General features: G+C 41.0%; 1 protein-coding gene across 2 annotated transcripts in view; it reads right to left on the bottom strand.

Moving 5' to 3' along the window:
* Positions 1 to 24,565, bottom strand: part of LOC145435974 (nucleoporin NUP188-like) — a 36,512-nt gene continuing 11,947 nt past the window's right edge. The window contains exons 16-37 of one of the 2 annotated variants that reach the window (XM_080313254.1): positions 24,250 to 24,547; positions 22,902 to 23,130; positions 21,333 to 21,520; positions 18,461 to 18,650; positions 16,454 to 16,604; positions 16,234 to 16,387; positions 15,756 to 15,911; positions 15,209 to 15,310; positions 14,691 to 14,834; positions 14,082 to 14,249; positions 12,998 to 13,131; positions 12,822 to 12,934; positions 11,545 to 11,663; positions 11,122 to 11,293; positions 9,545 to 9,702; positions 8,503 to 8,625; positions 7,802 to 8,017; positions 7,588 to 7,695; positions 6,345 to 6,483; positions 6,165 to 6,283; positions 3,794 to 3,946; positions 1 to 884 (exon numbers count right to left, since the gene is read on the bottom strand). In XM_080313254.1, coding sequence (XP_080169380.1) covers positions 666 to 884; positions 3,794 to 3,946; positions 6,165 to 6,283; positions 6,345 to 6,483; positions 7,588 to 7,695; positions 7,802 to 8,017; positions 8,503 to 8,625; positions 9,545 to 9,702; positions 11,122 to 11,293; positions 11,545 to 11,663; positions 12,822 to 12,934; positions 12,998 to 13,131; positions 14,082 to 14,249; positions 14,691 to 14,834; positions 15,209 to 15,310; positions 15,756 to 15,911; positions 16,234 to 16,387; positions 16,454 to 16,604; positions 18,461 to 18,650; positions 21,333 to 21,520; positions 22,902 to 23,130; positions 24,250 to 24,547 — 3,553 coding nt within the window. In that variant the 3' untranslated portion in view covers positions 1 to 665. The remainder of the gene's footprint in view (positions 885 to 3,793; positions 3,947 to 6,164; positions 6,284 to 6,344; positions 6,484 to 7,587; positions 7,696 to 7,801; positions 8,018 to 8,502; positions 8,626 to 9,544; positions 9,703 to 11,121; positions 11,294 to 11,544; positions 11,664 to 12,821; positions 12,935 to 12,997; positions 13,132 to 14,081; positions 14,250 to 14,690; positions 14,835 to 15,208; positions 15,311 to 15,755; positions 15,912 to 16,233; positions 16,388 to 16,453; positions 16,605 to 18,460; positions 18,651 to 21,332; positions 21,521 to 22,901; positions 23,131 to 24,249; positions 24,548 to 24,565) is intronic. The other variant, XM_080313255.1, reaches the window with a different exon arrangement.

Consider the following 24,565-nt stretch of genomic DNA (forward strand, 5'->3'; position numbering starts at 1 on the left):
TTGAAGTACGAGCTCCAAAACTCACATTTATTTCAATAGAAAATAAGTCAACGTGCGCTACATTCACAAATAAAACATGCGGGCGTATCGGCCATAGCAAAAAAACACGTTACGGCGCTCAAAATTTCGCAGCCCGGCGCACATTTTCACATGTGACATCAGACCGCAAGACGGAGACAACGACGCGACATTAAACGCCAGTCATAGTGACATCGCGACGCGTGAAAATTGCGAACGTGGGTGTTGGGATGGAGTCGTAATATCGGAAATATTTCGAATATCTTTTTGCAGAGGTCCTAGTACGTACAGAACTTCAATATATCAAGCTCGATAAGTATAATTTTCATGCCAATGATGCCATTGTTGGTGATACGATTGTCGATATGCGATGTTCTTTTCAATTCTTTACCAGTTGCTGACGATTAGGCTACCGCTGACGAGTGTCAGTCGGAAACATCCGGGTTTATTTCAATATGAATATATTGTTACCTTTTCGGCAATGAAACAACTGTGATGTCGCAATATCGAAAAAACTGCACAGATTCAAAATTTGCACAGAAAAACACACTGTGACGCCACCAATAAACTATATCATCGAAATCACACAATTTCAGAGACCAAAACCCAACGCGAGCAACTTCAAAACCACGCCCGATGCATGTACACTATCTCAGCACGCCTTTGACAAATAGGTCGACTAAGTCCAACATCCCACGGTCGATAGACACAGAGTGTTGCCTCTGCGCGGCAGTGTTGCAAAATTGCTTCAAAAGCGCGGACCTGGCTTTCAACGGCGTTCTCGAATCGGACGGGCTGCTGTGCGGCGACGTTACGCTGCCACCTGACAAGCGCGAATGCCGGTTGGCAGTTCTCAGACAGGCGACCTGCGAATGAAACCCACAACTTCAATGTGTGCAACCTATAGAGAATGTTCGCACCAACTACGGGATTTCCAATATGCGTAGCTAACACTAGAATTAGAACCACAGTTTGATCAATTGTAATTTGTGATTGAGCTGAATGTAGTAATTACATTTTTCATGTAATTGTAATTTGATAAAATCCGCGCCTAATTACAATTTCAATTACAGTACATTGTTGAGACCTGGGAGACTTTTCACACCCTAATGTTCACCAAATGGAATCCAACAGTTTTCGAGAAAGTGAAAATGTTAATGCCAACCAAAATTTAGTAATTTGTAGTGATCCTTGCAATTGCAATTTGATAAATTTTTTGCCCAATCACAATTTTCATTAGAGTACATTGTTGAGACCTGGGAGACTTTTCACACCGTAATGTTCATCAAATGCGATCCAACAGTTTTTGAGAAACATGTGAAAATGTAAACGCGAACCAAAATTTCGTAATTTGTAGTTATCAGGAGCTCGTTTTCTATTCATTTATTTTAATTTTACACACCTTATAGCTATCATCCTTATCGCTGATGCCTTACCATTACATTTCATCTTCCTTACTTAGCTCTGTGTATTCGTTTGATGACATATCATTGCCTGTCTTGTAGCCTATTCGTTGTTAGTCGTTGGCAGCCACTCAAACTTTTGGTCGTTAACAGTGGCTTGAAATTATTTTCTGTGTTTGTATTTTTCATTACTCATGATTAGGAATAGTTCGAAAACGTTCGATTTTTTTTTAAAATCAAAGGGTATTCTATGTATCATGAATAGTTCGTGATTGCTGCTAGTTACGTGGCTGTGGTTCTCAAAGAGAACCTCTCGAAGTTGAATGTATGATTAATCAATTACATGTTTAACAGTAATTGTAATTATATTTTGATATATTTAGCATGGAGTACTCCATTATTCAAAACTCGCATCTGCAACTCCCAAAGGCGAAGTGAAGACCGTTTTTTTTAGTTGTTACGCACTGTTGTCCAAGGGACAGCGCAGTGAGTTGTTGAGTGCGCGCAGACTCGCGAAAAATTAGAGGGAACAATGCCCGCAACTATCAATATAACTACCGTAAACAGGGGTAACTTTGGACTTAAGGGTAACTTTGGACACTAAGCAGTAAAAGATTTAAATGGTTATTGGTGGAAAAGGGTTGCCGCTGGATGTCCAATTCTTTTTCATGTGGAAACAGCACCACAAGTAGTCTCAATAGAAGGTGGATTCATTTCACTACCAGATAAACTTGACCCAACATTGATAAATTAATGGCGGGGGTCAATTTCATCAAAATTAATGGCCATTAAACTTCTTACAACCAAACATAAATAGCATGTGATTCATAGATTGAAAACTTGGCAGCAGATACCTCTAAGCAGTCTTAATCCATGGCAAAAATCTCAGTGGGCTCACCCTTAGATCAATACAAGAAAATGTGATGTCCAAAGTTATCCCGTCAAATTTTAACAGAACGGGGTAACTTTGAACAGTGGAAAATGTGATATTTAGAGCACTGGGTTGTGGCTGCTTCATCTGTGTCAAAATATATCGTCAACTCTATTCCTTATTACCGGCCTGATGGCTTTTTAAAATGGAATGAGAAGGTTAATAAATTAGAGTTTGCCAAAATATGAAAAAATAGGTAGGCAATGAGCTGAGAGATTGTAATCGGGTGTAAGCTACTTCAAAAACTTATCACATAATCCTAAAGATGTGCCAGCTGAATATGGGATAACGTGAATTACGACAAATATATCCATCAGAGGAGATAGGAAAGGGAAAGTGTATCTTTTAAAGAACAGTAATATGTTTGAAATCGGCAATAAATCATGTTAACATGTTTAACATTCGCTGTCGATTGCTGACACTGCCAGTGGAATATCCCTTATCACCATACGTTATTTATAAGTCCCAATTGGCGAAGGCATGAGGGAAAATTGAGATAAGAGATGAATAAGGGCCCATTAGCCTTTATAAACTACCTATTCATTCTTTTTTTTTTTTTTGGGGGGGGGGGGGATCAGGTAGGTAATCATGCAATAGGACAGATATATACTATTTTGTTTCGGTTTTAGCCGCTGCTTTCATCAGCTCTTACCAAATATGCCTCATTTACAAGGTTTCATAAATAGTAGAGTGTAAAGGCATACAAAAAACTACAATGTCCAAAGTTACCCCGCATGCAGAAGCAACTTTGGACACGGATGATTTACAAAAATAAGGTACTTATTTATGACCATGAAGATTTTGGATTAGGTAATTCTAATCTATGCTCCATGACCCCTAAAAGACACAAAACTTGCCTCCCCTACACCCCAGCATTTCCGAGATACAGCACGGAATTGTTGAAAATTGTCCAAAGTTACCCCGGTTTACTGTAATCCCTTTTCAAAATCCGCGACTATCACCAGAATTAGAGCTACTCACCTTTCAAAACTCGCACCTATAACTATAAAAACTGTTCATTTTTTAAAACTGTAACTAAAAGTAGATCAGTGGTACTTAAACCGGTGTTACATTTCGACCCCAGAAACCCCACCTATGGCTACACCATTGTTAGCAGTGATGACTCCAGAGCTGTCATTGACCGCAAAAAAATCACACAACAGCACACCAGTATCACGATTCACGCCAAACGACGACAGTGTTTTCTAGTTGTTTGGCAACTAATATCTTTTTAAAATCCACGACTGGAACTAGAACCATTCACTTTTCGAAATTCGCAACTAGAACTAAAACTACTCAAAAAATCATTACTTAGCTGGTCGATAGCTAATTAAATTGGTAGTTTGTACAAGTCTGCTACTGAGTGCTTCAAAAAAGTTCGTTACCGTTCTGGTCAGTGACCACCACCGGCCGCGATAAAAAAACGTGCCGAACTCCTTACCAATTCGTCACCTAGTTCTCTTCTCAAACGTTGCTTGTCCCTCTGCGAGACTTGCGGGTGCTTAAGCAACAGCGTGCCTTGCGATATCGCGACAAGTAATGCGGCGTCCAACGCATAAGTCGCGACGCCGATCAAATCCGCCGAGTTGTTGGTCTGAAAACGCATAAACAGTAGTATTTGAGAACAGGATATGTAGTACTACAGTAGTAGAGAATTGGAAAGAACATTGTATACGATTGAATAAACTACTGAATATATTGTTAAATTGTATATGTCCAATTGGTATCGAAAGGGAAAATCCAAGTGTTTATATTTATTTATTATCATCATAAAAATAATCATTTATCAGTGAAATCGGCACTGGTTATGTGTTTGGAGTCGGTAAAACATCAGAGTTCTATATCAGACCACTCGGTTGGGCAAAACCAAGTAACTGGGAGATCCGATTCCAAGCTTCGAGTCGTGTATTTAGGTATACCAAACTATTATGTCATAATCAGGGCAAGTTTTTGTCACAGTTAAATCCGTGGAAAGCTGCATTTATTTTTCACAAAAGTTGCACCAACAGACACATTTTGGTCGGTTGACCACAAAAAAAGGTCAACTTCCCAGTTTCATTCCCGAAATACAGTTTTCCATCCACATTCTCCACTGGTTGACTAAAAAAACGTCAACTTTCCGGCTCAGCTCCCGAAATACCCGTTCCCAACCTTTTTCGTCTCGTGCCCCCCTTGGCCGATATTTGAGCTAAAATTCCCCCCCCCCCATGAAAGAGTTGATTGTGACTAAAAAATGAGTTTTTAACGCGTAACCATTTGTTGACTGAGCAATTAATGGCCAAAGATATTCTGATATGTCCGAACTGTGGCGAATGCGGACCGCACTAAACTTTGGTAAAGTACAGTCAAACTTGACCTGTTCTTGACCGGTCGGGTAGCCGCTGACGAAAAATAAATCACCAAGCCCGCTTGCTATGGACTTGAGTTTGATCGATGAATTTGGTACGGTATGTTTTTCACGTTAGCACATATGTTGGCTTAAAAAGTTAAACAATTTCATCAGCGGCCTTGTGCTGAATTCGGCTTGACGTTATCCTGTTTAGTAGCAATTGGGTTGTCGCGGACCCAACGATATAGTCTCGTGAGCGTCGTTTTCTCAGACGGTGCAATATCTATGGAGGGCATTTAAACATATACCTAGCTTCAAGTCCGCCAAAGAAACATACAATTGTAAAGAACTAATTTCTACTTAATTCTATACCAGTGGTTCCCAACCTTTTTCGGCCCACCGCCCCCTTTTCAAGGTCAACACCGATCATCGCCCCCCAAATTTTGTGTACCAAAAATTGGGCATACAAACTGTAATCACCTGCGGGTTGACTAAAAAAAACAAAAAACAAAAAACAGGTCAGCCGTTTTGACGCGTCATCGCCCCCTTCGCTATTTTCACCCCCCGTCGCCCCCTTTGTCCATTTTCGCCGCCTACGTCATTTTCGCCCCCCTAGATCGCCAAATTGCCCACGTTGGGAACCACTGTTCTATACCATACAAATCTAACAAACTTGTGAAGATAGTGTATCTTTCGATACAATGCCAAAGCCAGATATCCCCTGCAAATATTAAGTCAGATTCCCCCCTAAAAATTTCAAAATTCCCACCAAGGGGAGAATCCCCCCCCCCCGGTTGGGAACCACTGCGTTAGAGCGTTACTTCAGTGCTGATTTACGGTATTTCAGTCGAATTTGACCGTGTATTTCACCAAAATTCTCAAAAAACAGAGACATAATCAAGCGATCTATTTACATATACTGCCAAATATTTCCACTAAAAAGTTGATTGCACGAAAAATCGGAAAAACTTTCATGAAAAATCGAAAAAGTTGCACGAAAAAAATGGACAAAAGTTGCACTGTAAGATTCCTTCAAACAGCTTAAACAGCATTCTACGTAACTTCCGAACAAGCTGTAAAAAAAGTTGCAAAAACTTGCCCTAGTCATAACAGTTACACGTCAGTCATGCAGAATAATCTTCGATTTCTGGGCCGTTAATATTTGCGGCCTTGTGCAACATGCTTCTCGATGCTGAGTTACGGTCAACCGAGATTTCGAGAAATTTCAAGGCAAAATTGATAATGCTTCATTAGCGTGTACCAGAACTACTTTCTACTTTCAACAATATCTCAAGTGTAAAAAGCAATCAGCTTTGTTTGAGCAGAAGTAGAAGTATTTAAAAAATATAACCTCTTTAGAACTGCTGGTGTGCAAAAATTTACTTTGTGATTGCAGTAGCACTCTATTACAGAACACATTTGCTCCTCAACTAAATGATGAACAAGCCTGAGATTTCATTCAGAGACGACAATCGTTTAATACCTGCGATATCACCTTCCACGCCACGTTAAAAGCGTTTATCACCGTCCCGAAGGTGGGCATCGAGACCTGGTCCAGCGACGGGGTAGAGAACGCGACGGCCAGCAGAGGCTGATATTCCTCTGAAAAAGTTTACCGCAATCATTCAAAGTCGCTTCCCGCTAAAAATCTAAACAGAAGTACCGGCGTCGATGCCTTGATCGAGCAGAATCTGGCACAGGTCCGGCGACAGGTGCCCGAAAATGGCCAGGCAGTTGGCCAGGATCGCGAAGAGGCCACGCCGCACGGCTAGGAACTTTGGAGTGGGGTCTTCCACTTCGTCCTGTCCACAATGCAAGGGAAAAAATTATCATCGGGTCCTCGAAAGTATATTATTAGGGCCGGTCCAAATCGTGTGCCTGACTGATTTGATTACGAGTCGAGTCTTGTAGAGCATTTGAGCACCATTCACGATAATGTCATACATAGTAAGAGCAAATTGCAAATCTCAAATATGTACCTTTCACACGACCGCAAAGAAAATAATGTCGGTTACACTTCAAAAAAAAATTGTTTTCTTTGGTGTTAGCCATAACTGTGACATACACTGCAATAACGTAATAGATCATGGTAATTATAATTTTCCCATTGATAAAATCCCGTATATTACGTTGAAACGTTATCCAGGAAGTGAAACCCCGATAGGACGTGTGGTGTGATATATTATGCAGGGTTGTAATGACTCGAGTCACGATTTTCTGATGACTCAACTTGACTCTAAAAATACATAAATGACTCGACTCGAGTCAATTTATGTATTGGCTCGACTTGGACTCGAGTCATTGGGCGTGACTCGAACCAAGTCATATGACTCGAGAATCGGACGGCCAAGCGTCGACATTTCATCGTCATTTCGAAGAACAGCAAAGTAACCACACTATTGGGATTTCGTCTATTGGTACCGGTACCTAAAATGCGACCAGAAACTGCTAGAAGTGAGGGAATTAGTATATTATCAATGCGAATCATTCGATATCACCAAACAGAGTTATAAAAAGTGGGTTGAACAAAACTTTAACAGGAAACTGAGCAGTTAACACAGTGACTTGGACTCGGACTCGAGTCATAATACCATGACTCGGACTCGACCCTCTGCTCGCTGACTTGGATTCGGGCTTGACTCAGCGGCGAATTGAAAATGACTCGACTTGACTCGAGTCAAAACTATAAAAGTGAGATTGACTTGTGACTCGGAGCCTTGTGACTTGGTTACAGCCCTGATACTATGTGTGTCGTGTGAAATATCGATAGGAATGATAACATGTAAGATACATCGTGTATGACCTTGTATCTATATACGATACATATATGATGTGATTCACAAAAGACATTCGCTCAGCGTTATAACCGCCAAGTTCTTGAAATTAATAAACCGCAGTCGACATACCTGCGACAAAGTCTTTTGTGACATCACCGACGTCTGACGCAAGCTATGCTGGGTCGCTAAACTCGGAGGTATCGGCGTATTCGATTGCTTCTTGCTTGTCAGAGACATCTACAAAAGAACTGCCGTCAAACATGAAATTCTATGTATTACATCGTTCAATGATCAATTTTCAGACAATCCGGTCCTGGAAAACGCAAAACACAACCCAACCCACCTCGAGAGCCTCCTGCAGAAGCCGCGGCCTGAGCAGCATGGCCACGCACGAGTGGCATAGCGCCAGCACGTTCTCCAGGCAGACCTGGTAAAGCCGAGGCAGCTTGAAACGCCATTCACGAACGAAAGATTTTGAAACAGAACTCAAAAGCGCGGTGGTAAATGTGGCCTCTTGTAGGACGGCGGTGCTCTGATGGAAATTGACTGCCTCCAGACACTGCGGCAGGAAAGTAACAAATGAATTGAGATTGGTAAGCCTATAATGCAGTGTTGAACTAGACAACTTCCAGCTGTTACAAATTAGATAACATTTGGAATTATAGCTACAGTTTTTTCCTATTCAGATCACAATTGAAATTACTGAATTGGCAAAAAAAACTTGGGAAATTGAATTAAATTCCAGGTTGATAAGAAGCACAAGAAATGTCTCATTCTATAGCGATAATCAACTCTATCCACACTTCAAAAACATTTGTGGGAATTCAAGACAACCATGGGGTTGAAGCCGAATCCAAATTCAGGATATCACAATTTTTTGCTTCACAAATACACAAAAGTTGTAGCTGCACTATTATTATTCACGCTGGCTTCAAGATGCAAGAAATGCCATACCCACAATTTGAAAGTGCCTAGCGCGAAATACTCACCGTTAAATAGAAAGTGTCGAGGATTAACTTGATATTTTCATTTCGAAATACCCACCTGAATAATCCTGTCGTTGTGAACTCCTATAAAGTCCAAGGCGTGCTCGAGAAAAGCGTGCCCGAGCGAGTCCAACATGTTTTGCATCAACACGATCGACAGCTGGTAGACGCCGTTCCATTTCTGCAAAAATATTTGAACATATCAACATCAGGTTTTGCGACCTTCCGTATGCATTGTGTCAAAATGCCAAAATTTCAGCAACCAGCGTGCTACACAGAGTAAGTCGGTAAAACCTACTTAAGGATTCCGTCACTGACCCCCCTCCTGGTGAATCAACGCCAAGTTTGAAAAAGAGGCCTGGGTTAACGCTCACGAATATACAGCCCGCGTTACAGATATCTACACTAGGGCTCTTCAAAAACGACTTTTTTTCTCAAATCGCACTGACTACTCGATAAAATTGTTAGGTTACCTAATTTAAGCCTACACACCAAATTTGGTTCAATTCCAACCAGTAGCCGCATTGCTACAGGAGAAGAAAGTTTCTATTTATTATATAAAAATAAATAACAAAAAATTCGAAAATTTTCTGTTCACCCCTTGAAAGTGTTAGGTGTATATAGAACCGATGTTCACCAAATTTGGTTTAATTCCAACCAGTACAAGCGGAATTATTGCCGTCGAAAAATTTGGATTTGAATAAAATAGTATTTACGGTGGGCACCAATGTAATAAATGATTAAAGAATTGAACACCGTAAATACTATTTTATTCATAATCCAAATTTTTCGACGGCAATAACTCCGCCTCCACTGGTTGGAATTGAACCGAATTTGGTGAACATCGTTTCTATAGACAACCGAACACTTTCAAGGGGTGAACAGAGAATTTTCAAATTTTTTGTTATTTATTTTTATATAATAAATAGAAACTTTCTTCTCCTGTAGCAATGCGGCAACCGGTTGGAATTGAACCAAATTTGGTGTGTAGGCTTAAATTAGGTAACCCAACAATTTTATCAAGTAGTCAGTGCGATTTGAGAAAAAAAGTCATTTTTGAAGAGCCCTAATCTACACGACATTATCATAAGTCAAAGCACCTTTTTCTGCGCGGCAACGGCGTCCGTGTAGGTGTTTACCGATTTGAGACAGAATTCCGGCAGCGTCCCGGTTTTCAGTAACGCTAACGCGGGATCGCAGTGTCTTGAGAAATCGCAGAAAAGATTGAGAATCGCAGTCGCGAGAGACGCTCGGAGCCCTGAAAAATACTTCCCATTAGAATCCATGAACTGCTAAGAATGACAATGCCTGTATGTGCTACGTGGCCGCAGATATGGAACCTATATGTTGTTAGCAATCTCAGGGATCGATAGACATGAAATGACCCATGAGAGCCTCAAACGTATACCGATTCGCTCAAGAAAATCAAAGCTAACCAAGATCTATAGCCATTTAGGTAAGATTTGAAGGACACAAAAGCACTATTTTTCGTATGATGATAAAATCTCGACGGCTAATCAGATTTTGATAAAAACAAATATCATCGGTTCAAGGGATAATTCTTAGAGCTATGCGCAATGATTCGAGTACTCGTGTCCTATATGGTGTCGACACAGGCAAATCTCACGCCTCAGTGAAATTGTATCACGTCACAGTTTCCATTTGGCTACAAGCAATTTGACGGTCATTTTTGACCGGCTTGCCGAGCATTAAATTTGGTAAAACGGGTATCAATCAAAAGCCGACTCTGCACTGATTACGAAAATATAAATGTTATTCCGCTCGTGGCCCTGGAACTCACAATCAGCCTCGAATTTTTCATTGTTATGGAGATTGGCATTGGGACGCAACAATGCTGTCTGGCGAAACGACAGAGTAGCTCAAGAGAAAAAGAGCCAGACAGCATTGTTCAGCATTGTTGCGCCCCAATGCCAATCTCCATAACAATGAAAAATTCGAGGCTGATTGTGAGTTCCAGGGCCACGAGCGGAATAACATTTATATTTTCGTAATCAGTGCAGAGTCGGCTTTTGATTGATACCCGTTTTACCAAATTTAATGCTCGGCAAGCCGGTCAAAAATGACCGTCAAATTGCTTGTAGCCAAATGGAAACTGTGACGTGATACAATTTCACTGAGGCGTGAGATTTGCCTGTGTCGACACCATATAGGACACTATGGTGAGAGCCAAATTTTTGGAGTAACGAAAATATACACTCAACACCAAGAGTAATACCGGTAATAGAACAACCGAAAATAGACTTTGAATGCTTTATTCTCATCGTCGGAGCCCCGAAACCTACTTCGACACAATGGTCACACAACACTGAAAAATATTCATGGTCTGGAAATACAAAATAATTCTGCATGACCTGTAACTGACATCATTTTCTTTGTGTCCGCAAAAAAGATAAATATGTGGAACGTTCAAGTCAATACTACTAGTATGACACCATGGTAAATGGCAATCAAACTTTTGACTCTAAGTCGAGTCACCCAGATAGGCCTACTTGATTTTGCCTAGCTCTCATTATTGTCTACATATCAGCAAACCTTAAAGAAAATTTAAATAATCTTGGTTCATTTGATATGGAATGGCCCTGAATGAATCTATACATCGCATCTATAACCACGAACAAAATAACGTCCTTAACAATATCCCATGGGTCAAACCCACCGTTTTTATCATCGTCTTCATGCGTTGACCCCATCAAGCGAAGCAGCCTTGACGACAGAAGATTTAGAGTGCATTCTTCCATCAACATCTTCAACCAACAGGACAAAGTCTCCGGCTCAGACCCGTACGCCGAAAACACTTCTCGAATAGACTGCACCAGAAGCCTCGACGTCTGCAAGCGGAGATAAGTTGAAACGCGTGACGACAACATCATTTTATAACATTTACGGTGAGCGGAAAAAGATATTGAATGTGAAAATACTCCCGTTCATAACTCATAAGATTAGAACATGGGATCAAGATATACTTTTCTGTGATTACGTTTTCCATCAATTGTGTCGACATCACCGTAAAGTTGCGATATTTCATAAAAATGTTCGCGCCGCAGAAAGGTGTTGAACTTGTAAATTTTCGCCAGCCCACCTCAATGTTAGCCTTTGAGTTGATATCATCGTCCGGTCGCTCCGAGTGATATTTCCTCAAAGTTTTGCAGGAGAGTCGCAGCCAATCGGACACCGAACGATTGAATTCCATCTTTCCTACTGAACGCGATTACAAATTGATTTACATCTATTTTGAAACTAGACTTGGACATGAACTTTCTGGACAAAAATACATTGTACCGGTGATATCGAAATTATTCCGACCCTATAATTCTGACATCGACAGCAGTAGGGGCAGGGTTGCAATGACTCGAGTTACGATTTTTGTCGCATGACTTGAATCAAGTCATATGACTCTCTAAACTAGGAAGGCCAAGACGGACATTTCATTGTAACTCCGAAGAATTATATGACCATAAATCCCACGATACATCAACCACCACATTCTTGGTATTTCGTCTATCAGTCGGCCGATACTTGTAAAGTAAGGCCGGAAACTGTAAATACTTCGGAAAATTACGATATTATGATGATAGGCCATTCTATATCACTCAAGCAGAGTTGAAAAAAGTGGGTTGAACCGGATTAAGCTGAAAACTGAAGAGTGAACATAATGACTTGGACTCGGACTCGAGTCAAAAACTCGGACTCGAGTCAAAAACTATGACTCGGACTCGACCCCCAACTAGTTGACTCGATGGGGAATTGAAAATGACACGACTTGACTCGAGTCAAAACTGTAGTTAAGTGAGAGTGACTGGTAGTCGGTTACGGCCCTGCATTTTTGAGTAATAGTTACCTATCCTCAACATTCTCGCAATGAAAAATGAAGTGTGGTTGAAAAAAAAACATTCAATTATCTTCTTTGAGGCCGCTAAAAGGTAGGGTACCTGTTTAAACTTTACAAATCATCCATACGGTTAAGATATCATAACGAGTGGGTTACCAGTGAATACAGCAAGTAGAAATCAGCACTTGCCAGCCCGTGATCACAATCTTAATCTACCCGCACCATAAACTGTTGCCCTAACCTAACCCAAATCCATTAATACAAACATATTACACAAGTGCCAAACTCACCAAGAGCCGCATATCACATTTCATACTCACATGCAGCAAAACGTTCATTTTCGAATCCATTAACACAATACTGTTGCATCGCTTTCATGATAATAATAGTTGTTAAATTTCTAGAGCCAAATTCCCGGGTAATCAATCGGTAATAGCCTACTCAGATACTCAACTCAAAGCCTAGTACTAGTAATAGAATCTTTCAGGCACTCGATATTACCCAGCCCTAACCAACAGCACACTTACTGCGGAGCTTTTTATGCAAAGTCTTGAAGAGATGAATGCTGATCGCTCGAAAGTACAACACAGCGTGCTCGGAATCAATTCTCGATTCGACTTTTTCCGTGTTTCGTACGACGCTACAATGGAAACAAAATGGATGACATTCGATTTCCCTTTTTTCAAGACCTATCAATAATTACTCGGAGAAGGTCTTCATCGTGGCGTCATAGTCGGTCAGCGTGCCTTCTGGGGCTCTGTTGAGCAGCGTCAACAATAGACTGGACGTTAAATTAAGTGCGGTCGCCATACCGCTGTGGGCTTCTATATCTTCGACCTGAAAAAGAGGTAGAACGTGTACAGTATTTGCCGGGTGAGTGTACCTAAGAGACAAGGCTCGTTTTGAGACAATTGTAACTCCTGTGTAGTGCTCAAACCGCAACTGGTAGGTAGACGAACTATAGATTACTAAATACGGATGGATGGGCAACTCAAGTCGCCACACTTGAATACCCTGAAACGTTTACTACTGAGCCCGCTAAATCCAGCATAATTGGTAGTCCTATAGCAGGCGATATAATGCCGATTTCCAGACTTTGACGGCTATTTCGGGGTAGTTTCTTTGCCCCGACGAGATTTTAGTTTGTATTTCCAGAATTAGTGTGACACTAGCCTTCGATTAAGACCAGTACAGTAAGGTGAATGTAACCAAAACAGAGATTAGCAACTATATTTTTAAAAATTGCTATATTTGTGGAAAAATCAGTCATTTTGCATTAGTGACGATTAAGGCAAAATGAAGTACGCGAGTGATTCGAATCTCAATCGAGCAATAGGCGCCGAGTCGAGTATCGCTCATTATGACATCATAACAGCATGAAAGATGCGAAAAGTTCCAATATGTACCTCTCAGACAACCACAAAAGAATATGACGCCAGTTCTACATCATATTAAAGATAATTTAGTCATTTTATAGCACTTAGTAGAAATGCTTTTGGTTGACCGCACCGATACATCCTTCCAGCTATTCTTTATGCTGTTTGGTGTTAAGATCAATCGAGGTTTCAAGGCTTCCACAGGATAAAATACTATTGAAGCATTGTTTCCGTTGATAAATTAACTGCTGGTGGTGAGCAGCACGTACGACTATGCCTATTTCATTGCACTTTGTGACAAAGCTGTTCGTTAATCATGACTGCGGAGATATGTCATACAGATTTGCCTTGTACAGTGGAAAATACTAAAGAAACTAAAATTGTCGTTGAATAGTAGATTTCATTACCCACCAACGCATTGACGGCCATCATAATGTCGTCGATGTATTTCCGTAACCTGGCAGTATCGTCTAACTTTGAAGTGAGCACAAATATTCTCCACGCAGTCAGAAACATCAACCGACTCGTGGTGTCGATGCTGTTCAATCTCGGCAGTGTCTTGCACACACAAACCAACACCTGCATTACACAAGACATGCTTGTTGATATTCTCGAAATGAGCAGTTAGCGAGGCATACTACTTTTCACTAAGCAATATCAAGTTTGTAAAAATTAGCATTTCAGAATCAAAAAAACTGTTGTAGCTGAAGAAGGCAAGTAATATGGAAACAAAACTACTTCAACACGCCATTTGGGGTAAAAAACTTCAGAATTGCACGGAACAATGACTTCATATTGTTAATTTCTTTACTAAAAGCTAATGAGAGTGAGTTGAAAGCTTTTATTGAATACCATTAAAATAATTTAAGATTAAAGTTATTATCTTGTGCCAAAGCTACTTGACTAAGAGAAACAAGTAGCTAAAATCTATGCGAATACTCTGGAGAAGTACAAGTAGCTTCTAGTTTGGAAGCCACTGCTGTGAATTTTCCCTGATAATGAAAATTTCAGCAGACGTACCTTGGACCAGTGGTTGTATCTGTCTTTCGCCGCGAATTCTTTCATGATAGGCTCCAGGGCGGGGTCTTTGCCAGACGGCGTCGTGTAAAAGTTTTCCAAGCCCAGAGTATTTAAAATGTGTGCGGCCGTCTCTAGAAGATCACTCTGTAAATGCAGTACCCAAACATCAAAACGATTGACAAAGATGGCAGACAGAGGTGGTCAAGGTCAGCGTTGCTAAGTAATGCCCCAAACTTCCAGAACTTATCAAAACTACTTCAAGTAGAAGCAGAAAATGAAAGATTGAATAATATTCATGTAGTTTCACAAAGTAGCCTGGATTTGGTTTAGAGATTGCTTAATTTTAGCGTAAAATCGTAGGTGGCTACATTAAAAAATGCAAGACGAATCTGACGCAAAATGACTTTACAAGCAGTTGCGATCAACCGTGATCTATTGCCTCATACTGCTTCATGTCAGACCTAAACCAACTTACTTCAGCGCGCGTGCGATTTCAAAGGTGCAAAACAACATTGTACCTGAGCAATTTCCCGAGGTGGATTCTCGCTAAATAATGGCAGCAGCAAAGAATGCCAAAACGACGTCTTCAGTTTCCCCGAAGCCGAATACGTTCTTAATGCCTGTATAAAAACAAAATCCTCTCAATGCTCAGGCTGGGCAAAACCGTGAACCCGATCAATTTTATTCCATGTCGAGTATTTAAAATCCGATAATTTATAGGGCTGGGCCAAATATACCCAAGTACCTGAGTGATTCAATTCAGAATCGAATATTGGGCTCCAAGTAAACGATTCGATCATAAAAATATGGATGATGGGGAGAGTTCAAATATGTAGCTTCAATGCGACCACAGAAAATAATGCTACATTTTTCACCATACCTGCGCCTTGAGATAATGCAGTGAGCAGATCATTACTTTAATGAGATGCCATTGCTACTAACGTGCGTGGAGCTTAATGTTTCGGATACCGTGTGATACGACTGATCGAGGTTTCACGGTTTCCACGGCGGAAAACAGGTATAGAAACTAAAATTTCAATACTGGTTCGGCACCTAATTACTCACCTTCAAAGCCGAATGCCTGCGGTCCACCCATAACGAGCTCAGAAACTTGACGCACGCTGCTTGGAGAGGAGCTGACAACGACTGGGTCCCTTGCGTCTCTTTGTCGATCAGTTCTAACACTGCGGACAGGCAACTGCGCTCCCCCAGACACAAGCCCTAAAACAATAACGTCTACCAGTTATCAGTCAGTTAGAAAAAAAAACTTTGTTCATGTCACAAATGGCGCTTTAATTGTTTCCCTCAAGAATAAATCACAGCTCGCTCAAATGATTTGTAAACTCAAACGATATAACTGCTCTTTGAAATGTGTCACTTAAAAAATCACAATTCCATTTCTGTCGCTCAAATCATTGAAACAGCACTATTAAATGTGTCACTGGAAAATTTATTATCATTTTTTCAAAAATCCAATTTTAAGGGAAGAAAGTTCGGATTTTAATCAAGGCAATTAAGCGTTACAGACCGGCAAACCCATTACCTTCTCCGGTTTGTCTTTGTCGACGGCTTCCAGGTCGAGAAACAGCTCCAACAAACCAGGCTGGGTTTGCACTGATATCGTCAAAAACTCCAAGATGCCGATCTTCAAATCGCTGCCCTCAATTTTCGATCGTAACCGGTAAAGCAGAATGTCCCTGAAAAAAAAATTAATGAATATTTTCTTACACATACCAAACAATTTCTCTCCCCCTTCCGCATACCGTAGAGACGACACGTCTTGCCCGAGACTGGCGTGTAACGACATCGGCACGGCGATGGATATACGCCTCAATAAAGACAACGCCATGCAGGGTAGGGACTGATCGTACCGGTGGTAGAGATACCCGGACACCAGCGACACTAAATTCGGCCCTGAAAAATACGCCACATTAGCTGAGGTGGTCAAAGTTGACATCGTAGGCGATCGAGCAGATGTACAAGTCAGGTAGTATATAGGAAGTTGTACATTTTTTTGTTTTTGCGGCATATACAATGACTCTTGATATACATACACACAATCTGTGCATATGCATAAAATGAGTGCATGATGTGCATATGCCGCTGGACAAGGAAGGCACAGATATAGCTTTGATATAGCTTGCCTCGAACCAAGTCCTATGCCTCGAGACTAGGACTTCAAAGAATAGTAAAGTTACCATATTATTGATATTTCGTCTGTTACGTCAATCCTGATACTTGGAAAATAAGGCCAGAAACTGTAGAGCAGGGGTGTCAAACTCAAATTGCGTCGCGGGCCGGATTCAAGCCTTCAAATCGCTCGCAGGCCGGACCAGTCAACTGATTCCAAAATGTTACATCGTGCTTTTGCTGTTCACTTGAATACCTCAAAAGCATATATAATACACGGATCATAGGGTTTTTAAAGTTGCAAGTCGCAACACCTTTATTCGCGAACAATGAAATAGGCAAAAATCCCATGATTGTGTGTATGTATATCATGAGTCTGTGTATATGCCGCAAAAACATCAAAGACAAAAATAAACTGTCCTCTCCTTTCCCATCCCATGGATCAGCATACTAACAGTTGTCTGGTTGAGTACAGTTCAGAATACCTAAGACAGCGGCGGTAACGATGCTAATCTGGCGTTAGCCCCAAATACGCGGTAAGGAATACAAGATATTTAATTGGAAACGCGAACGTTGGAATTTGGCTTCATATTATTACATCGCGAGTCCGGTTTTTCTTATGTCTTATGTCACAACAGTGCGACCATAGGTATTTCCATTATATATTTGTGCAATTATTATATTTCCGTCTAAACTGCATATAACAGTTTCGCGTTGGCGTTTTCGCTTCTGTGAACAACCACTTTTTGGTCCATATTTGTATAAAACTCTGAACTTGGTGTGCACTCTAAGCCTTCTTAAAATTTGATGTCAATGTCACGTCTTGGTGTTACTATAGTTGTCACTAAAGTGAAACCACAGCTCCGTAGTCGGGTGGTTATATTGGAGTCTGGAAGTATTTCCAGCAAAAAATCTCAATAGTTGTTACTCAGAATTGCTTCGCGGGCCGGATGAAATGGTATGACGGGCCGGATGCGGCCCGCGGGCCGTATGTTTGACACCCCTGCAGTAGAGACTGTGGAAAATTAGCATATCATAAATGACTTGGACTCAGACTCGAGTCAAAACACTATGACTAGGACTCGACCCTCTACTCACCGACTTGGATTTGACCCGGTGGTGAATTGAAAATGACATGGCTTAACTAGAGTTAAAACTATAAAAGTGAGATTGACTTGTGATTCGGTACCTTATGACTTGGTTGCAACCCTGGAGACAAGTGTTACTAATTGGGTCTTTGGTTTGGCCTGGCGGAGGATCGTACCTACGCCCTAGCGATCAAGAACCCCGACGCTACACAATAACGCTTGACGGTCGTCAATATCTAATCGAGAACATGTAATAAAAGTAATTTCCAAGCAAGTCAAGTAGCAGCTGTGGTTCTAGGTCGAAATTTTCTTAGTAGTAATAGTAGCTGTGATGTATTTTCAACACTCTTACATGTGGTATTGGCATAACAACTGGTCGAAACAACCCCCATATCACGGTAACTCCACCTAATCCACTTGAGTCCTTCATTAACACTTCCACTCTAAGCAGTTTTGACACGTCTTGGAAATTGCTACTTGTGCTGGCAATTCATTAGAGATTTCTCCTGGAGTAACAGCGGACCACTTTAATCATCTCTGGCTTCCACTCACCCACAGACACGGGAGCCGCCAATATCGTGTGTAGGTGCGACGATTGCACGCTATCTTCACTTGAGTTCTTCGGAGAGGCTGCCGCCTTCTGGCTGGACAACGCGTCATGTTCGAGTCTCAGAATATTGTTCAAAACCGAAAACCCGTATCGAATCGCTTCCGTCATGTGCTGCGCGGATATCGAAGTCGGCTACAAAAAGAATTGGCAAGGGTTGGACCAGCGATTCTCGGCCTCTATAGATTGCGGCGCACTGGTAACATTTCAAAACAAGATTTGCCAACCGAGTTTTTGAACGAGTTGTCCAAGCGATCAGGCAGAGGCATCAGAACAAACATGTGAGTTTTGCACCGCTTCGAAGACCTGAAACCTCCAGGACCTTTGTGTCTTACTCTTCAAAACGATTTCTGCGCTGTATTTTGGACACGAGTGTTGGTTGGTTCTTATAATGACCTGGCCATCCAAGCAATAGAAGTTCTTGTACAAAACCCAACACGTATTTCGCCGAAAAGGGTTATGGAGCACGATACGCGGCCCGAGAGCATTTTGTGCGGCCCGCGACGGCATTTGGGAATTTCAAGTATTCTACAATATATTCCAGTGCCTCATATCTTTTTTAGATATAAGAACTTGAAGTTCAACCTAAAACTGCTATAAAATACTAAAATCTCAACAAACTACACTATCACGTCATCACTTTTAAAAGCTACAATGCGGTAGAAGATCAGCTATTACGTCACATTTCTAGTTCATGATGATAAAACATGACCCGTTGATGATTCGTGACTGAAAATATTGTGATTTGGTTTTGTGCGATTTTTCGTAAAATTACTCGATTTCGGATTGGCTTGGTGATTAAATAAAAATGACTTGAGTTGAGTCGAGTCAAAGGTGAAAATCGGAGAAGGACTTGCGATGAGGAACGGTGACTTGGCAATCCTACGGACGTAACAATCTATGAAACTGTCATGAGGAATAGCAATATATCAAAAGGTGGTAGCTTGAGTTGCGTAGGGTATATATATAGCTATCTAATCAGGTCAGTATGGCATTCATTGGCATTATGTGACCCCCGTGACGTATAGTTGGTTACATGCTAGGTGTTGTCTGCTCTCTTTATCCATGCTATTATCGGTGGCGAGTAAAGTAGTAGTACGCTCCGCAGCTGTAACACCAATGAATTCATCGGCGATTGGACATTTCTATTTTTAACCAGGGTCAGTAGACCCTTCGGGGTACGGAGCACCACATCACGAGATACGAGATGCATTGTGGAATTAGGCCTATATGCTGGGGAATATTTTCTTGACCAATTTACTCAACTGGAAAATGGTCTTTGCGCTGCGCGCGATATTACGTGTAGTGGCTTTCTAATATTAATATAGCTACAATCAGAAATTGTGTTGAAAATGAACAGGAGCTACGAGAAATCTTATTGGAAGCACGAGGGGTACAATCGCTAAGGTTAAGAAACAATGCTATTACTATGGCTCAATAATGATTATATTCATATTGTTATTGATATGTTCCAATAATAATCGAAGGCAAAATCTGACGCTGATTTAATTTGACTTTGGCAGTGACATAGTAACAATAGCCTACTTATCACGACTATATCAAAACCCGGATTAGGCTACACCGCTCAAATGCTCTGGTATCAGATCAATATTCAGTAGATTTTAAAATATTATACATAAAATTGTGGCACGTCAAAGGTCCACTAGCTGCAATAATATAACCCGACAGTTTGACGATGTCATGATCAACGCTCCCTATAATTTTTGACACAACTGCCCAGACTCACCAACTCACTGTGCAGACTGAAAAAAAGGTCATCACTTCGGATTTTTTGTGCGCAACTTAGATTTCCTGTGCGCAGAGACCTTGTCAGCACTGCGCATTTGCGCACGTGCGCAGCTTAGAGGGAAAATTGGTCATGATGCATCCTCTCGCATGATGTCTATTACTCATTATTTGAACAAATAATGCACGGCATAAAATAAATTTTATTCAAATATTTGAAAATATGATTTTTTCCGTGTCAAGCGTGAATAGTACAATAGTAAATTACATATTTATGATGTTTCTGGAATGGCTGTCTTCAAGCTCCCGTCAAATAAAGCCTACTTGGAAATTCTGCGTTGAATATCCCTATTATTGGTGTTGCGGCCCGCGGCGTCATCAAAACTAAGAAATTGGCCCGCGAGTCCGTTTGAGTTTGAGACCTCTGCTTTAAATCAAAACAAGGTGAAAGAGTTGTCTTTTCAACGAGATACTTGATGGCCTAAACTGGTTGCACATCTGTACAATATAGTGTTAAGTATATTCATATTCTTTTTGCGTACCAATTTTTGATTGGTTTGTGCTGATGAAAATTTTTTCGCAAATAAAGTGCGGATGGTGCTCAAAAAGGTTGAAAAGCACTGGCCTTGTGTATTCATATTGAAATAAACCCGAATATTCAAGACTGTGACTCGTTATGGGTAATCGTCAGCGACTAGTTGGGAATAGGAAAGAAAATTGTATATCAACAATCGTATCACCAAAAATTGAGCATGCCGTTTTAGAAGACACCGCCTTTCAAAATAAGGACAAATCTTTTAAATAAAAATGGTATGGCAACCCCAAGTGTCATACAAACTTTTACGCCAATGTACTTTTGCAAGATACTTACTGCACACATAAGGTCCTGTACAATTCCCAAGTAGTTACTGCGCTATCACAAACATTCACACACCATAGTTTAAAGAGACCTTTGGACGAATATTTTCAGCTGACACTTGTCAAGCCAAAATATTCGGATTTACTTCGACATGAATATACTTTTCAACGCTGCAGTTTATTAAAAATACAATATAACTTATATCGACTCACCCCAGAGGCTATTAGTGCGTGCAAGTGCTCGACGGGCGTCGATATCAACTTCAAGATAATATCGACTGAATGTGAGTGCGTCAGTATCGTCAAGATGGTGTGTTGGATCGGGGACCACAACGTTGCCGCGTCAGAACCGGGGTTGTAGGTACGCAATACCATGTGACACAAGTTCAAACATTTCAAACCTGGAATTCGTAAAACAATCAATTAGTTTAAACGAGAAAGAGTAAGGGTTATGAAGTTCCAGCACAGTAGTTCTCATAGTTGGCCAGGCCAGAGCGTCCCAAGGGGGAATTAATGACCTGGAATTATGCGAAAGCAGGGGCGCTGAGATTAAAAGGGGCCGTTATACACTAGAGAAATTTGTTTGGAAAAGTAATAAGTGATAAGTCTATTCTTGCACTAAGAACTGATATATGAAGATATAAAAAAAAATTCAGGGCTCCACGCTATAAAAAAGTTAAGAACCCCTGCTTCCAGTGCTTATTGCACCACAACGACGCGGAATGGCTTTGGAAGGGTAAGTGCCTCACATGATGTTATTGTTTAATAGTGTCTGCCTCAAAATTTCTACAGAGTTAAGACCAGATTCGAATGAAAAAATTCCACGAACACAATATGGGTGGAACTTAGGAGGCCAAGATGAGACACGGGCCAAGATGAGACATGCAATTTTTTCATAGAACAATGTTCTGATGGACAGATTCCTTCAACTATGCTGTTCCCATAATGTCATTCTATAGTCTTACCATATTAACAAGGCAAACAGATTTGAGGTTGGGCAGAAAAATGCTAAAAACTATATTTTCATAGTCTGTGTTAAGTTATGTGAATTCATGTATGTAAGGGCATACCTATCATAGCATTTCATATTCTAAAACAATACTACTGGAGCTGGTAAAGTGGAATATTAGCAGTGTAATCATCCCCTTACCTCTGAAAAATAATAGACAGAAATTTTTTTATTGAGACTTATACAATAATTGAGGTGTGGGGGTAAGACAAGACAAATTAATGGTGGTAAGTTGAGACATGGATATCGGATGGATTTTCCATTGAAAGCCTTGTAATATTCTAAATTTACTGTTCAAGGCACACATAATAGACTAGGTATCTAGTAGTTGACCAGATGTGATATTGCAAGACAAAATAATAACGAAACTCTTATTGTTGCTGGATCCAATGATTAATGGTTTTCGATGCCATTTAAATTCGTATATGATATACAAATTCTTTTTTAAAATGAAATATTTCACGATTATTGTATTTTATTCATGATGTTGTTAGTTGATTCATCATTTGGGATGAATTGGTGGTGTAATGAGCAAGAATTGCTTGGTGTCTCATCTTACCCTCACCTGAGCAAGGATTTTTGAGGGCCAAGAAATCCATAAATATGTTGTTCAATATAACTCAAGACATAGCCATAAATAGAACAGATCACAGGCTTTCCATTGGTACCAAAATAAATCCTCAGAAGGCATTACTCTTCGAGAGGCGTTGAAATATCAGAAGTGTCTCATCTTGGCTTCCTCTCCCCTACAAGTAGTGTAAATCGATACTGACCGATTCTGTCCGTGGTGTCTGGATCAAAACGCCACTGGTCAAACGTCGGGAATATCTCCTTCAAGAAGAACAGAACAGAAGGCGCGATATGGCTGATCAGCACTTTCAGGTTATGCTCGTCCTCGTCCAGAAAATCCTCGTATCGCCAGGACACGGTGGTCTCCACCACTGCCAGTATAAAATCCAGCATCGCCACTGTTATTGAGTAACGCCCGATGGGACGCTCCACCTGATGGCAGAAAATCTGGTTTGAGAAGCGTCAGATCGAACAGAAATGTATTTAAACCCAACCCTTTACGGTTGCGAGGAGAGATAATTTCAGGAACTGGGCGTCTACACTACAGGTTAAAGGGGCACTGCGCTCTACTTATGTGGTCTGAACTTGAAGTCGAAGGTGTGACAGCAGCCATTTTCCTCGGAGAACCACTGTATTCAAACTGCAGATTAAACGTTTTTGCGAAAAATACCATTCCACTCGAGCAGTTCCTGCGGTATCGAGGTACCGCATCATCGCTTAGCAAAATTTTTGGAACGTATTTCTTCACTGTTGCACTTTCTCGACGCGGCCGAACAAGAGAATAAAATTTAGATCGCCGACACCCAATATTATGAAGGAGCTGCGTCTCGGGCTAGGCATGATGCGATTTGAGTGAAGTAAAACGATGTCATAACATTATGCTATGAAAGTTGTGGGAAATTTTCTGACAATGTAATAGGTGAAGGTATATTTTTGAACTAACGTACTTAGCTTTGTACTACGTTTCAAACTAAATGTAAATCGATCGCTTGATTGATTCACCTCACTTAAATTCGAGGTCCTATCCCATTTCACGGAAGACCATGGTCACCTTTTGTTGCTGTTGATTTTGTTAAAGTAGCCAACACTGAGTTTTGCTGCCATGCCTTCGGCCAAGTTTACAGACCTAGGATGTTTGGGTTATGGCGTTCGACTTTTTTATGAACTAACTAAATTATGTCTGCATTGCGTTATTTGTGTAATATTTGGCGGTCTCGCCAGGCCGTCCATGAAACGGGGAAGTACCAAGTCGGACAGCTTTGCGGGAGCTGACAGCGAGATGCTGTCATTTAGGATTCAAACCCAAAGAACACAAAAGTGTATGCATGATCGATTCAATAGCGAAGAAATAAACGAAACAAGCAGATATCCTGCATATCTTAAACTGTTGGGTTATGCAACAGAACCTTTCGAGTATCTAGTACACAAATAATTCTAAAGAATTATAAATGCAACTATTTAGTGCAACTTTTGATAAATTAAGTGCAACTTTCCAACGGTCTTAGTTCAACAAAGACTTGCCCCCATTGATTACCAACGCCTAATACTCACATTGGTCAGCAGCTGTCCGTAAAGCCCCTGATGAATCGTCGCAGGCAGCTTGGAGACGTAGTGCAGCGGCAGTTTCGCGGCAGATTCCAAATTCTCCAAGAAATTGTGATCGGAAAACGGCAGAAACTGCACGCGCACCATGCCGTTTACGACAGCCATCAGAATCCGATGGTTTTGCAACAAAGGCGCCAGCGGACTTGGAGCCTGCGTCTGCCGCGAGTCGCATTTCAAGAACCCGGTAACGCATTGGATGCAGAGCGCGAACAAGTCCAGAGGCGGGTTCACCATGCTGATGAGCCTTGATGCAAAGCAAACG

Source organism: Botryllus schlosseri, chromosome 3, assembly GCF_051294905.1.
Source record: "Botryllus schlosseri isolate E-star chromosome 3, Bs_hap1, whole genome shotgun sequence".
NCBI lineage: Eukaryota > Metazoa > Chordata > Ascidiacea > Stolidobranchia > Styelidae > Botryllus > Botryllus schlosseri.